The sequence below is a fragment of the Cyprinodon variegatus genome, unplaced genomic scaffold (genome assembly GCF_000732505.1).
Source record: "Cyprinodon variegatus isolate N-32 unplaced genomic scaffold, C_variegatus-1.0 Scaffold530, whole genome shotgun sequence".
Taxonomy (NCBI): Eukaryota; Metazoa; Chordata; class Actinopteri; order Cyprinodontiformes; family Cyprinodontidae; genus Cyprinodon; species Cyprinodon variegatus.
Genome location: NW_015150983.1, coordinates 62,274 through 78,685, shown reverse-complemented (window position 1 = coordinate 78,685; position 16,412 = coordinate 62,274). Strand labels below are relative to the sequence as shown.

The following is a 16,412-nucleotide window of genomic DNA, read 5'->3' as shown; positions in this document are numbered from 1 at the left end:
GAGAGCTCTCCTCGTAAAACATTATGGGATTTGCTGTCACTACCCAACATCTGCGACCAATAACAAAGATGGTTCAGGTGGAGAAGCTATGTGAACAACAGGAAGCACAAAATTGTGATCATCTGTTCTAACGGTCAGATAACTGAGTTCGCTATTAAGTCCACTATATAGTCCCTGCTCTATATAGTGATTGAGGGATTTAGAGGTTAGGGCAGACGTTCAGGCACAGTAAGCTTGTATGAACTATGGAACAGCAACTTTTAAAAAGAGCGTGCATGAGGATAAATGTCCTTGTGCATGCTCTTACACTCGTGTAATAGGCGTTCCCTCTCGGGAGCGGGTACAGTTGTGCATGTGCATTTTTTTTTTTAAGTGGAAAGGGCGGTCTTTTAAAAAATTAGCAAATAATCCTCCAAAAAACCTTTATCAGAGGCTTTTATGCTGCTTATATGCAGCAATAAATGTACCAAATATACATTCTTCTTTGACTGAAAAAAGGCTTAATGTATATCAGGCATCATTGATAAAAATGTCTTGTCTACAGGAATAACAGATAAGAGTTTAGAGTTTATAAGAAGCAGATATATTTGTGGGTAAAGGAGGTTTCAAATGATCAGAAATAAATCCCCATTTTACTGAAAGCATCTTCTGACAGTTTTCAGATACTGATATTAGAATTTCTTATTAAAAAACCTCTGGCATTTTTCTTTTTATATTTAGTACTAATGTTGCTTTCTTAACTCCTCTTTTACTCTCAATAATTGGACATTTTGCTTTACTTCAGTAAAACCTTTTTTAACTGATAGAAAGCCTTTTCTAAAATGAAGCAACATCTAAATCTGACACGGAAATGTTAAAAATTATTTCCCCAACTGCTACTCGTTTTTTCTTTTCCTCCTCCAAGGCTGCCTATCCATAGACATTTTCTACCGACAACTGATACAAGGACACCCGCTGACATTTACAGAGGGCCGCCGTTTTTCACACACCATTAATTGAAGTGCAAGCAAATCTTTTTTTTCTGTCTTTCACTCTTCCCCTTCTGATTTTTCTTCCCTCGCAACAACCGTCTAGAACATTTAGTCACTTATATAGGACTAATAGCCATGTAGTCAGGTAAGTGCTTGGCCACACATTAAGGGTAACAGCCGCTTTTAAAAGCAGCTTTGAGGAGCCTAAGAGATATAAAAGGAAGTAGTTACACAAGACTAAACTGCGATTTATCTCTATCATTATGTATAGGCTTAAAAATTTGAACACTTATCACTGGTAACAACCTTCTTCAAATGTTTAATACAAATAAAGAAGTAGCTGTTCACAAGGTAACTAACCGTCTTACTGGTAGTTCCCTACTTGTATTTAATGCCATGATTGTCAAATATGGTTCTTATATCAGTGAGCATGTGTTTTTTAAGAATGTGTTGCTATCTGTAAGGTTGTAATTGTTGTATCATGTCAACTAGAGTTGTCACCCGAGGTACATATTTGCTATGTCAGAACTTGCTCTGCAAACATTTTTCTATCTCCTCTCAAGGCGAGAATCCACAGTATGATACATTCAATGGTTGTATTTAGCTACAGCTCAAACTGTATGAATAAACTGCAGGGTTTAAGAGTTCACAGCCCACGATATCTGTCCTTACAGATTTCAAAGTTTAATCGAAGACTTTTTAAGACCAGAGAACAAAACTGAATACCCAAATCACGGACATATGTGGGAAAAAAAGCATTCTTGGAATGGAAGAAAATGTATTTATTTAAATCAGACTAAATTTGAATTGCTAACTACACATTTAACTGTGTTGATGTGTGTATAAGAAATGACAAAGTATCTAAGAGTCAGCTCTTCTCCCATCACCAAAATCTCCTTGTCAATTAAATTGGAGGGCAACCGGACTTTCACAATTTTTTTTAAAAGATGTTTCACATCTATCCTGGAGTATTTGTCAACTCTGTTGGCTTGCACCAGAGCCAAAGGTCTCTTTTTACCATTAGTTCAATCTCAGCCCTTTTCTCCTCCATTTTCTTTCTTGACTTTGTTTCCTCTTCTCGGAAACTGAATGGTGCCGTGCCCGCGATAGTACGCCAACATTAATGCTGGTCTGAACGTCCTTAGCTTTGCTGCGTGAATGGTCCTGCACCAATCGTAGCGAATTGCACATAGCTTTGTGTTACTGCCATGCTAATATCTAGACCGGGAGGTTTTGTGAATGCCTTATGTCAATCTCAAATGAAACATTTCTAATAAATAACCCAACACTTAGCCTGGTGGTTCGCTAGGCTTATAATACCCTGGTTGAAAGTATGACACCAAATTTCATACTTTAAGACTTTTTTTAAGAACTTGGGTTAAATGTTTAAATGTAAAACTTTTTAAGACTCCGCGGTAACCCTGCTGTATGTCCACAAAACACACAGTAAAGATAGTTTCTGCAGAAGAAATCCCTTGTTTGCATATCTGCAGTGTGCAAGGTTCACGAGGGCAGCATTAATTTCTTTTTTTTTTCTTTGATTTTCATCTGACTGTATGATTCCAAATTGGGAGTTTATCGTGAGAGGCTAATCGCAAAATGGAGCTGAAACTCGGCCCAATCCAAAAAAATTCTCAAAAGGCGGAAACATCAGCCCTAAAATGGTTAAAAAAAAAAAAAAAAACTTAAAAATTTAACAACGTATGCCACCAGAATTTTGTCCATTACCCTCTTCTAATCTGATCACTCACATACCTGTATTGATCGTGTAAGTTGCACATACCAGTGGGTAACAAATTCAATAAGCAAAGAGTTAGTACGGTATAATATTGTCTTATAAGCAGCAATGTAAATGAGGGTCAATATTTATCAAACACTATTTAGCTTCTTATTATCAGAAGGGTCCTATTTATTGTGTGAAGCACGAATCAATTGGGGTTTCACAAAAACTGAACTTAAGGACAATCAGAGTCACAGGAAACTATTAAACAGTAACAATTGGTACAATTAAATGAGTCATCGTGAGTCAATATAAAACATCTGAACTTATTGACTTCCCATTTCGGGCTTTGTTTTTAGGGGTATTAGATTAAATAGAGCTAAATGCCAAATATATTATAAACTTACTGTGACCCCAGGGTTCAGATTTATTGTGTCTCACACAATCAATATGGGCTGACTTCACTAAATGCAAATTTGAGTATCAGAGTTTAAGTTGACTATAATCAGATTAAACATTGTTATTAAAGGCAAATGTATCCATGGATGACATCACTGGCTGTAAGCGTAGGGGTCATATATTGTGTGTGATAATTAATAGCGGATTTTATTAGAGGTTTCACAGTAAAGGAAATCAAATGTTTAATCACCAACATTACTTGCCTATTATTAGAGGAGTGTTATTTATAGCATTAACATTAAGAAACTGGTGCACTGAATAGAGGTGTTCTGAAGACATGAGGAGCACCAAAAGCAGCAGTAGTATGTTTATTTTACGAGTTTGCATTGCTGCTATTTCATGGCCGAAAAACAGGAGGGTATATCGTTCTTTAAACCCATTTAATTTATTAATTTATTTAGTAAACTGCTTGCCTCTACGGGTTATGAAGAAAAATAGGAATAGTTCTGACTGTCCTTTTCTACCCAAACGCCTAAAAAAAAAAAAACCTAAGATTGCATCAGTCTCTGCAAGCCTACAGTTGTACTGACTGTTTGTGAGGCTGAAAGTATGCTGTGAGGAGAGGGAACTGTTTAAGTCCATGTTTATGATGTTGCGTTGTTACAAATCTGGCTGAGTAGCGGGGAAAATGCATGAAAATATGCTAACTTATCCGTGTGGTGCAGGCCACAAAGTTACCCACAGTGTGCTAGCTGAGGTGGAACGGAGAAATGCAGATTGCTTTGGGGAGCGGCATACCCCACCCCTACCCTGTCCCCGCTTTTCATTCTGCAGCTTAACAAATCCAATCCCACAACCAGGAGGGGAGATTCACAGCCACTTTCCTTACTGTGTTTGATAACAATGCATGAATTATCCTTTTTAAATTGCTTTCTGGATGCATTTTTTTAATTAAAACTGTTACAGTGAATCAATCATTCGTGCATCCTCTTAGGACCCACAGAATGTAACTCACCAGCAGTTTGTCATACACTCCAGCACCTCACTCAACACTTCTTCTTTTAACTGGAGTCAATAAACTCATTTTTTTTGGCTGAGGGAAAACACTAGACTGCCTTAGAAACTTTAGAACATTCCGTCTATTCAACACAAAAATCTCAGAGGAAAAAATAGTTTTCTTTAATTCTCAAATTTGGATTTTTCATTTAAAAATGTCCTTGATTTCTTAGCTCCGTAAAGTCTCGATAATTAAAAAGCAACATAAAATTGAAGCAAAAGATTGTTGACCAATACGTTTTGGCAATGTATCCCAACAACATGACAGTCCCCCCTCCTCCCATCAACGCTTAGATTGCCCAAAAACAATAATCCACGGCTATGAAATGGAACAAGCTGTTAATGTGGCGCTGTGCTAACTAGCTACTTCAAGCTTCCCTCAAGGCTCAGGCAAATTGCAGTTCGGTGCGATAATTAGCAGATTGATGGAGCTGGTTGAAAGCTTTTATTATACAGCCAGAAGCGGCTGTTTGAGTGCATGCATGTTCTGGAATGAGACGGTAAAGAAGGGTGCAATCTGCCCAACTTTTCCCCTTTTCGGATTTTCATTCGACGCGTTTTTCTCAAGCTGTTAACATGAGAGCAAAAACGACAGGAAAACAACAGCGAAAATCACAGAAAGCAGACAATGAGAGCAGTAAGGAATCCCCAACAGTGATGAATCCAGGCAGAAAAACTATGAGTTTGGTTGGAGAGGAGGGCTGGGTAGAGATGATGGTTACTTAACAGACCTTTAAGACGACAGTGGGCTGATATTTAACAAGAGGCTCTCTAGCTCAGAGGATAAAATCTCCCGAAATGAAACCACAAAAGCAGGGAGAAAGAAGCCCAACCTGATAAGAACACATTTGTTTACATTTGCCCTATACTCATGTGAAAATCATCAACCTTAGCAATGAAGACAGAAATGGACAGACAATGAGAACTAATAACAATGGTCTAGCCAAGAGAAAATGTCAGGAAGACATTTGGCTCAGTCCCTTAGTGCGCTATAATATTGTCTGACTGATTCACTGAAGATTTCAATTGGAGAGGAAGCAGAGTCATAACAGTGTTTTGGTTTCCACATAATTATAAAACAATCTGCTAGTGTCTTGCCTAAATGATTCCCTCAAAGGGCTAAAGTGGCCACTAGACTGCTGGGGAGCCCTTATTTATCCTGTCTTCTACACCAACAGTGGAGGAGGAGATTAAGGGAGGTTAAATATCTGAAAAGCTCATAGTTAGAGGCCTGAAATCCAGAGTGGTACCTTGGGGTTTACAAGTCGCCATAACAACCAGATGCCATCGATATCCTAACCAGAATTTGTGAGTTGGCACGCCAAGAGAAAAGCCCATTTCGTAATTTGTGAATATTTCTAAGCTTGGCTGGGATTTTTGATGGAAGCCTTGGTTATATTTGAATGAAACGGAGGCTGAGCAATCAGCTACAAAGAGTAACAACAGTTTGGGTGATAGGCAAAGGATCAACAAGTAGGAAGGTACCCTAATGCACGCTATGAAATATGGTGAAAGAGCTATGATGCTGTGGGTTTTTTTTAAAACATAACAGACTTCAGAAACTAGTTGGCTTTAAAGGATTCAATACATGAAAAAGAGTCGGCTAGACCCCAACAAAAAACTAGAAATAGATAATCTCAGGAGTGACAGTAGGTTTGGTAATGGTGATTTATCTTAAAACAACTTATAAATCAAATAAAGTTTAGAAGTTCCTGACAAATACTCTTTGAGTCCAACAAATTATTAATCCAAAGCATTTTTTCCAACTTACTACTGGGTTGCCAATGAATGAAATTGAATCAAGTGTATTTCCTAGCTTGAATCACACATACAAAGGGATTACAATAATTATTTTAGCCTCAAATTCCATGACTTTTTGAGGAATATTTCATATAAATTGTATTTCAATCTCCAGTTTTAGACTAGTGGACCTATAAACGTCAAACATCTATAAGTCTTCTGCTGTCTATCCCGACCCCTTAAAAGTTGGCCTCTGCTAAAACCTATTGGCTTTGTATTTTTCAAAGCCTTTATATTTTTGGTGGATAATCTGACGCAAAAAGTGAAATAAATGACACTAAAATCAGTATTTCTTAAAACAGACTCCCAACTGTAGTTTCTAAATGATTAAAAAACTCCCTGTTTCAGGATAATTCAAACACATTTTTCCCATTAACACATAAAAGCCTGGTTTTACTTCATTATCCATTATCAAGATGTCAGTATCTTGTTTTTTGTAGAACTTCCTGTAAACACCTACATATTAATACAACATAAGTTTAACTTCAGGCTATTTATGTTTTTACATGGTGTTAATGAGAAAAAGGTTGCTGCTCATAAAGTCTTGATCGATATTTTATCACTTCCAGCATATTGGTAAGCACAGTTAAAAATAAAGAGTCTGTAGGTGTGTTTATTGGCAATAGTTCAGAAAACATCTGATGTTTGTACTCTAATCTTATCTCATCTGATATTATGTACTCTGTCAATATTCAACCCTTTGAGAGTAGCATTTATGCCTACTAAACAGCTAGCTTTGTTTCTTGACAGATTTAACTTAATAAAGGGACCAAGCTATAGTAAGGTGAGCTGGTAACGACTGTATGGCACATGATATATTTATCATTTGAGAGCATGAAGAAGTCTTCTAAGACCTTGATAATTCAGAGGTCAGAGATGGCTTAAAAAATAACAAGGCAAAGAATAATACAAAAAAAAAAAGACTGGATTGAAATTACCTAGAAAAATAAAAGCTCACAGAAAGTCTGCAGAACTAAATGATTCAAATTAGCTTTAAATAACATGAAATGTCTGAATGCATTGAGACAGAATAGAAAGAAATTACAGAGTTGAGCATAAAACTGTAAGTAATGCACTCATTACACATTGAGAGAACAGAATGAAAGTAATAGGCAATAAATTGTAAAAGATTTTACCTTAAAAAAAAGCTTCGGTTAAATCCTATTTCAAGTTATAAAAGCTGAAAAGTCCAAACGGCTTTAAATTGTGCATGACAAAAATGAAAGGGGTCTAAATATTTGAAGATCTGACTTTTTACATTTCTTGGATTTTCCAAAGTCAGAAAGCCTGCAATGTTTCACGCAGCGATTGAATTATGTTTTATCAACTAAAACACAGGTCTTAGATGGAAGCCAATCCTACCCAGCTTGAATAGATTGTTTTTCAATAAGTTTCCCTCCCTGTTTTCAATGAAAGGAGCTACAGTAATTCCCTGATGTGATGGACCTCTGTAGTGCTAAGAGCAATTTCTTAATCAAGCAAAGAAAATACCAGGATTCTGCTGTGATTTCAATAAATAAAAGCCAGCATGAAATGTTGGAGAGATCCAATTTCCATTCTGAAGTATTTTAGTGGAAAAATGCAAGTTGTTTTTTTTTTTAAGACTTGTTATGACATGCTTTAACATTTCAGGTTCCATTTTCAGAGGGTCTTTAGTAACATGGGGTAGAGTGGAAGACAGTAATTTATGCATTATGTTCTTTACTTATTCTAAACTGTCGCTTGATGAAAGCTGGATCTGACTCGCCTATTTAAAAACATACCTGTAACACACACTCTCTGGGGAGTTTTTCTTATTTACTGACAAATATTTCAAAGGGCGAAAAAAGTTTAAATGTCAAGGCTACATAATTTTACAAACTAAATTAAAAGAGTTCTCAGAGTGAATAAGAAACTTTGAGATTCTTTAAGGTCATTCTGCAGTGGTCAGATTTTAAATATAGAAATCCTGCAATAAACTATGGATGGATGGACAGACAGAGTTCAATAACCGTAGTATGAAGTTTTACAGGATCTAAAAAACAGTTCTGCTCTTAATTCTCGAGGATAGGAAAACTATAGTCGATGCTTTGGTCTTAAATCGTTTATCCTCAACAATGCTCTGCATATCAGTAACTGTGTCTTTTGCAAAAAGCGTCAGGATGTACTAATGGAAAAAAAGCACATGCAAAATGTATTCTTTTCTTTATTCCATTGCTTCCTAGTTTAATCTGTTCTCGCTTCCATTGCCAACCTGATCCTAAACCCCCTCTATGCTTCATCTTTGCCGTCTCATCTATATGAGGATGGATTATTTGCCCTTGGCACACCACTTGGTAGTCTGCATGGCAAGTCAGCTGGTAAGTAGATCTATAGGAAGCTGAAGGAGAAAAGTATCGCTACATTTATTCCTGCTTGTGTGCTTGCAAGGTAGCAGGGTTATTTAAATGTTAGTATGTACTGTGAATAAAAGAAACAGAAGCCTAAACGGATGCAGAGGGTAAAGAGTGCAGAGAAAAGGAAAGTAATGTGGAAAGTTGGGGCTATTGATGAGTAAACTCTATGTGAGTGAGCTTAAAGGAGCAGAAATTGCATTGGAAAAGCTGCCGCCTAACCAGAAACCAGCACCACATAACAAGGAAGCGTTTAGACATTGAATACGAATGAAAAATATAAACTGCTAAGTTAAGAGCCCCCCCCTCCCTATTCTATTTATAAATACAAAACAGAGAAGTTTATAAAGCTTTTTTCAAAAACAGCACTTATTCTGATACCAAAAAATAATTCAGGACAAAGACCGAGTTGTAAATTCGCAGTCATCTGGGTCATGACAACCACAAACGGGTTTAAATTGGAAGGCAATAGGACTTTAGCTCATTTCTTTAAAGACATTTCCACACCTAAAGAGGACAAGGACCAAAGGACACACCTTTGAAGACAAAAGTGTTCAGATTTGGGAGTGAGAGGATAGATGGTTTCAAAGAAGCGTCAAGGAAGCTATATTTGTAAAGAGAGAGGGAGGGTTGCAACTTCAGCTTTAAAACATTTACAATTCAGTCATGGAAGACCAATCACAGAGTCCTTGCACAGTAAACAAGAAGAAACAAGGGGTTGCTATTTGATTAGCATCTGACCTGGAATGTGTGCAGGAGGATGGACCTCATTGATGCTCAAATAAATCAGCACTCCAACTAGAGTTTGCTCTGGAGACTTGTCCACAGGTGTTGAAATGTCTTTAAAACTGAGCCAAAGTCCGGTTGCCTTCCGATTTAAGGCGGTTTTTAGTTAGAAAATACCAAAGGAAAATCATAAACAATCAATCCATTGCAAAAGAGGGTGTTCTGGACAGATGAAGCTAACATTTTTTGGACATCTAGAATATAATTTATAGAAATTTAAAAAGTATTACTGCATAATAACAAAAGGATGACCTTAAAAATGGAGCTAAACCTACAGCTGAATGGCCTTACACGATCGATAAGCACAAAATAATATCAGTCTCTAGCTGTGCAAACATAGCAGAGAAAAAGTCCATAAGTATTAAAGTTGTTGCTGCAGTAAAACGTGGCTCTATGATGTTCCGATTCAGAAAGTTAAGCACAAACATTTTAGATTTTCATCAATACAAAAAAAAAAAAAAAACTATGATCAAGTCTCCATCGACTTCTCAATTAAACTCCAATTTCTGCTGGTTTGCAAAAAAAGAAAAAGAAAAGAAAAGGAAGTGTTTGTGAGTTCTTCTGCAACACCCTAAGGATCTATAAGTAGAGATAGAGCGGCGTTGCTAAAAAATAGATTCAAAAAAATTGACGAAAGAGCAAAAAGTTCAAAAAGTCATGTGAGAACATCTGAAAAGTGATTCTGTTTGAGGCTGATAATATCAGATAATTTGTAGATTTGATGGTCACTACAGCAAAGAAGCCAGGTCTCTTGCAGAGAGCTAAATAGCCAAAGTCACCTTCTGGCAGCTGGCTACTGTCATCTACTAATGCACTCAGAACTTCTGAACAGCGTGGGTAATGACCGTAGAGCTAATGAAGAAGGATGTAGGGCATGATCATCTACGGTCTGCTCTAATGTTATTAAAACATATATGGACAATTCATTTTCATTTACCCAGGAAGGAGGGTTTGGCATCTACTTTCTCCATATGTTGCGCATTCAGAAAATGGAAAGCTACTTGAAAGTTACTCAACTCCATGACAAAGTGCGTTAAATGGTCCTCAGAGTAGGTTACCTGAAAATCCCGCTCCTCTAGAATCTCTTTCCTCCACCGTACCAAGAAGGCAGCGCACACGTAGAGGTGAAAATGAGAGAAGCCTTCTGGTTCAGCCTAGAAACACAGAAATATGACACGTTTAGGATTACACAACATCTGAAAAAACAACAAAAACCCAGCTGTACTTTTGAATATAAAGGGAAATATTTCTATTGTTTAAAGACTGAATCTGTAAAACTAGCAATGTTTTGCGACTTCCAACAGTACCATTAAAAACCACACGTGGTCCTTATAAAAACCAAGAGAATTATTTTGGCTTTTGCAATAGCTGCAATTGTTATTTTATTGTTATTATTGTTTGTTATTAATAGTTATTGTACGTTTTAGCAAACAATAAATGTGTGCTTAATATTTTAATGAGCTAGCAACCTTTCTTTCACTTTTACTGAAATGATTCACTTTCCTTTCTTTCTAAAGGGTGAATGTTTTATTTTGTCCATACATCTAAAAATAGTGTTTTTTGATAATTTCCTAAACTCTTGCAGAAAAACAGTTATTGGACAGTTGTACTTTTCTTTTTATTTGTGCTACCGAGGAATTTTAATCTAAAGTAGCAGCGATCAATATGGATTTTTGATTCATTTTTTCCCCTCACCACTTTAATATGTATATTTTAATATAGAAACTTAATGAAATCTTATCTAAACTGGTTCCCAATGCAAAGTAAGGAACTACCAAGAACCAGTAGCCATCAATTTTTCCAAGTTAGGTGCAACTTGCACCTAACAATCTCTACTCATTATATCAAAAAGACACAGACCAGCAGTAAGTACAAAAATGTTTGTTTTTAAATGTTGATTACTCAACAGGAAGGAGAATAAATCAGATCTAAATCATCATAACAGAAAAAAAAAGGCTTAAAAAAAACATCCACCTGGGTGTAACACGTGCATATATTGTGCTCCATTTTGTGAACTGAGCTACCAAAATAAATCACATTTTTAATAATATTGTAATTAATAAGATGCACCTGCATTTCTTTAATAGTCTCTTTCTTTGCTAAGAAGTTTTTAAAATAAATATGTAGCCGACCACCTGGGTGACCAAATATTAATGTATTTATGGCAAATCATTTTGGAAAATAGTTTTATCAAAGTCTTAGGAATAAACAACTGATGAAACTTTAAAAAAAAAAAGACAATTGCATTAGTAAGCTAAGTTTACAGCCAACATATTATATATTATAGGGATTATATTCAACAGCTAAATTCAAATAGAACAACTGTACTGCCAAACGACATAAAAACAGATTTTAAAAAGTTAAAAAGATTTATTTGTAGATTGAACCGGAAAAAAAAGGAACTAAAATAAAAGACATAATTACTGTGAGAAAGTTTGATCATTAAATTCACTGCCTGACTTATTCTCAATAAGAATCAGAAGAATGATAAAACTACACAAAATTACCTTTAAGGTTTATTCATTGTGTTGAATGTTTATTTGAGCGTATGCTAATGTTAAATTATAATTAACTTTTGATATTAAATCAGTGAGCCTTTTAGTTAAACCCAATTTGACTACCAAATTGATTTTATTCAATTTAGTTTTGGGTATCCTTAATATTTTCTGCATAAAATGGTGCAAACTTGAGTGTAAGTTCAAAGCCTCATGTTTGTTTAAAAATATCCTGCCAAATTATTTTTAAAGTAAATGTCAGAGCCGTTTCATTAACAGAGTAGAGGCGGCAGCATTTAAAAAAAAAAAAAAGCTTTCCACAGTTTGGAGTTAATATAGAGAAGAATATAAAGGGGATGAGTAAATTATGGTAGTAATTTTAGGTGATACTTTATATAACATTTTATTATAGGCAAGACTGAAAATCATTTTGGCATGCTGGTGTTGCTAAAACAGTGCAAGCCTTTCATCACATTTCCTGCTTACGTACACAACGTATTTAGAGCAAAACATAAAACGGCAGACAAAGAGAAAAAGCAGAATGGAGCCCATTTTTTCCTGTCAGCAACTGAAAAATATACATTTGCAGGGTGACGGAGACAAAGGAAGAGACAAATCCACTTTCCATAGCGCCGCCTTTTATTTCAGGCCCTTGTTCCAATCGCAGGCTTACTTCTTTTTTTTTTTTTGTCTCCGACGCTGAAATGAGCCGGGGGAATTAAAGAGGAAGGAAGACAAAGGATGAGATGTTCCCTGTTCTATTCATTCCACTCCAGAGCCCCATCAGAGAGAGAGTAATTACAGGCCTGTTGAATGCAAGTCACTTAGAAGTGGATGCTCATCTAAAGGATGAAGATCTCAGCAAGGGAGTGTTGCTCAATGCAATGTTTTAGTTGCATTTAAAAGTATGTTGTGTAAGTTAAATAAATACCAAAATACATCAGGTCTAATGTAAAAGATGGAGCCTCATCTCCGCCAAAAACAGCACTTGCTGCCTACTTGAGACTGACTGCAATCTGAAAAATTTCTGTCTCCATTTTTACAGCTTGTCAAAATCCTTTTTTTTTTCCATTTTTGATGCTGCCTTTTTAACTATTTCATGAAGAAACTGCCTTGCAAGGCAAACAAGAATAGACTTGTTAGGCTGAGGAGTAATATTTCCAGAAGATCAGAACGACAAACAAGATCAAAATCAGATCTTTTCTAGTGGTGAAACTGGCTACATCGCACTCATATCATAAGCTGATGAGTCGCTTTTTTTTTTCCTGCATTAAACTGGCTAACTGGAGCAATAAATAAAACCGTTGTACTGCAAATGCACATAGAAAAGTGTGGAGGATAAACTCATGCTCTTATTAAACACATCTCTTCATAAATTATTCTTAAGCTGCGCTCTCTGGAGTGTCGACTTTCATAGTATTTAAAAAAGCTCTGCTGCAAAACTACCCAGCTAAAGTTTGACTATTATTACATTATTTAGCTGAAGCAAGTGACTCGCTCAAAGTCTTATTGGAGGGTGTCTCTTCAAAGCTGAAAAAGACGTCAGAAATTTGACATATATAGTGAGATAAAGTATGTTTAACTGTTTTTTTCTGATCCCTTTATAGGACTTTTATCCAACAGGGGACTGTAATGTCCAAATATTCATTCAAAGAGTGAGTAGTCTATTGGCTTTGTGGTTGAAAATCTTAATGGCGTGTTTAAATCTGATGAGAATAGGACTTAAACAACGTTTTCCAGTCCAAGGACCCCCAAACTGATGGCGACATGGAGCGGGGACCCGCTATGTAGCATCTCCCCCGAAAGATGGTCAACACTTGACTGATGGTTTCCTTGTTTATTGGAATCTTAGCTTTCTCAACAATAATCCTTTTTAACCAACCACCGTGAGAGCTAGGCAGAGCACAGGAGAAAAAATGTATTATGGTACTAGCCAATACTACGTAAAATTAGCATCTTGTACGTAAGCTACGGAGACCTAATAATAAACTTAATAAGAGTTCTTCACATGCATTTCAAAACACATGAACACATTAAACATGTCTTGTCACATAAGCACTAACCTTGTGCCACTTTGGATGGATTAATTCCTTCAAACAAAGTTTAATATTTTTAACTTTTATCTTTCCTTCTTTTACTACGTTTCAATCTCAGCCTCTTCTCTGTATCTCGCAGTAACCAATTACTAAAACCTGGTCATGTAGTTTCAAAATAAGGTCCATTAAAACAAGGTAAAAGTGTAAAGCATTATAAATTCACAAAAATAATAGCTTTTAATAATTTCACATTGTAATATGTCTTGTAGCAAAATTAGAAATTGGGTCATTTACACCCTAATTATATATATTGTATGAAATTATTATTAAAGTATTTCTGATTCTGATTCCTGGTAGATGGGACAGGTGTTGAGAATGAAACAGCTCCCAGCTGGAAAGGGCTCTTGTGTGTTACAAAATGTGTGCATTGATGACTGAAAGACATCTTCTGCCTCCATTTATCTATTTACTACAGTGTGTTGAATTCATGTTAACATGTATTTAAAGGCATTTCGATTACTGGAAAAAATTACAGGGGGAATATAAAAAAAATAAATAAAAAATTACACCAAAACTTTCTCGACCCGTTTCTCTGTACCTCTGTGGACCTCCTAGGGGTCCAGACCCATGTGGAAGACCTACAAACTAGACCATTACTGCAGCTCTACTAAGAAATAAAGAAATCACACTAACTAAATCACAGCAAAAATAAACCCAACCATTAACCATCCACCATCTTATTGTCTGAGTCTCATAGAAAGGCCTGAACACACCTGTTGCATATGACTTTTTAATCTCTAATTAGATTTTTTTTTCCCGTGTCACTGCGTACAGAGGCTCTGACTAGGCAGGGTGAGCAGATTCTGTGCTGATTCTTTTCACTTCTGTCTCTGTGCTATACAGAAATTAAAACAATTTCCCACATTTGACTTGGAGAGATTATGAAAAGTTATAAACAAAAATGTGATTCTGTGCAGCATCTCAAACACAACATAATGAGATCTACAATTAAAGAAAAGAGAACAGCAATAAACGGCGTGAGGCGGTTTATAAGCTGACTGAGGCAGTGAGAGCTGATTCTCAGTCTGCCCCACATTTTGTTTTTTGTGAGACTTAAGGAGGATCGCTATTTTATCCGTTTTATGTCCTCCTGAACTCCTATCATGGGTAAAGTATTTTAAGGTTTCATCCATTGTTTTTGCATGAGTCTTTCCTGCTTTCTGTGTATGCTCTGTGCGACTTCAAAACTGACCTTTCCCTGTGTGACTAACATTTTATCTTGTATTTTCCTCCAAAGCGGATGTGTTTCACTTGTAACGCGTCTTGAACACGTCTGGCAAACCTGAGTTATGCTGTCATTTTACTTTTGGAAAAGAAATAGGTGTTTTCCTGAAATTGTATTAAATGTGCAATAATTGGTATGTTTGTTTTTTCTCTACCTGATTCAAAACCAGAGAAAGAATTAACAAAAACAAAAAGTCCTACACTAAAATAATATCAGCAGACGTGGCGTGCAAACAAAAGCTCTTGTTTTTATTGAATTACCTTTGGTTCCTTTCTCCTACGAATGCATCTCCTGTTATTTGAGCTCTGCCTCCCACGAGGTTGGAACCATTTTTTTCTTTTTTTTAAAGTTAACAACAAAGAATGTTTGAATGCAAGTTGGAGAGAAGCAGAGAATATAAATACAGGGCAAAAAAAATGATAAAAAAGAGGTGTTTGTGAACGGTGAAGCGTGCCGTGATGCGAGCTGTGAGCTGGCAGGTGATTGGCTTCCAGCTCCAAACCAAACAAGCATGTCAACAAACATGGAGACACAGATGAATGAGAGCATGAGGGTTAACCAGTCCCTAAAATTGAGTAAAATTTAAACTTTAGGGTCTTTTATTCAGCTATGTATAATTTAGAGATTGATGTTAGAAGAGAACTCTGAATTCTTCTCCAGCTTTGCTTCTCCATCCATCCTCTGCTTTCACACCATCCATCACCTATCCCCTTTCTGCTTCTCATTAATATGACAGATATTTCACAGATCAAAGATGAATTGCTCTTCATCTAAAACAAGTTCTGCTTAGTGCTGATCTTCATATCTTGATTTGTAAACCAGTACTGTGAAATCTTTCAAGCTGCAGCTGAAAAACGTTCCCTGAACATCACTACCGTCCACAATGTTGTAATGCAAGGGGTTAAAAACTGTGATTTTGATGAGTCCACATTTCAAGAGAAGGGCTGCTCCAGCAGAAAATCCAAAGCCCAAACTCATTCTAGATAAATGCAATCCAACAATTGTATACGATTGAGTTTAATGCCAAAAATCAAAAGGCAAAACCTTATTATTTTAAGTTAAATGTTAGTCAACAAAAAAAAGCTTGATATATGTATTTGTCAATATCGATGGCAACTGCCTGTAATGTGCTGCACCACAAGGTGGCGTTAATGCAACGATAACTTCCTGGTTGTCACCTGGTTGCATTAAGTGGCGGCCACATCAGAAGGTCGTCTGAGGAAGCGGCGCCCAGTTGTGTGTTGCCATTTAGCTTAAGCAAGCTTTAAATTAGCTGTATTTTTTTTTTTTATCCTACAAGTCGATTACCCTCTACCAACATTTAGTACACAATTTATTTAAATTATTTAAACATGGCAATAATGAGGAAGAAATAATTACAATTTAAGGAAAAGTTGCTATAATTGTTCACAAAAAAACAAACAATTTACAGCTCAATGTGTTGCAAACATAGACAAATCCTGAAATATATATATATATATATATATATATA

At 36.1% G+C, this 16,412-nt stretch overlaps 1 protein-coding gene across 1 annotated transcript in view; it reads right to left on the bottom strand.

Annotated features, from left to right (window-relative positions):
• Positions 1-16,412, bottom strand: part of LOC107095224 (TBC1 domain family member 22B-like) — a 68,112-nt gene that overhangs the window by 13,534 nt on the left and 38,166 nt on the right. Inside the window, exon 5 of the mRNA XM_015391226.1 lies at positions 10,163-10,258. Coding sequence (XP_015246712.1) covers positions 10,163-10,258 — 96 coding nt within the window. The remainder of the gene's footprint in view (positions 1-10,162; positions 10,259-16,412) is intronic.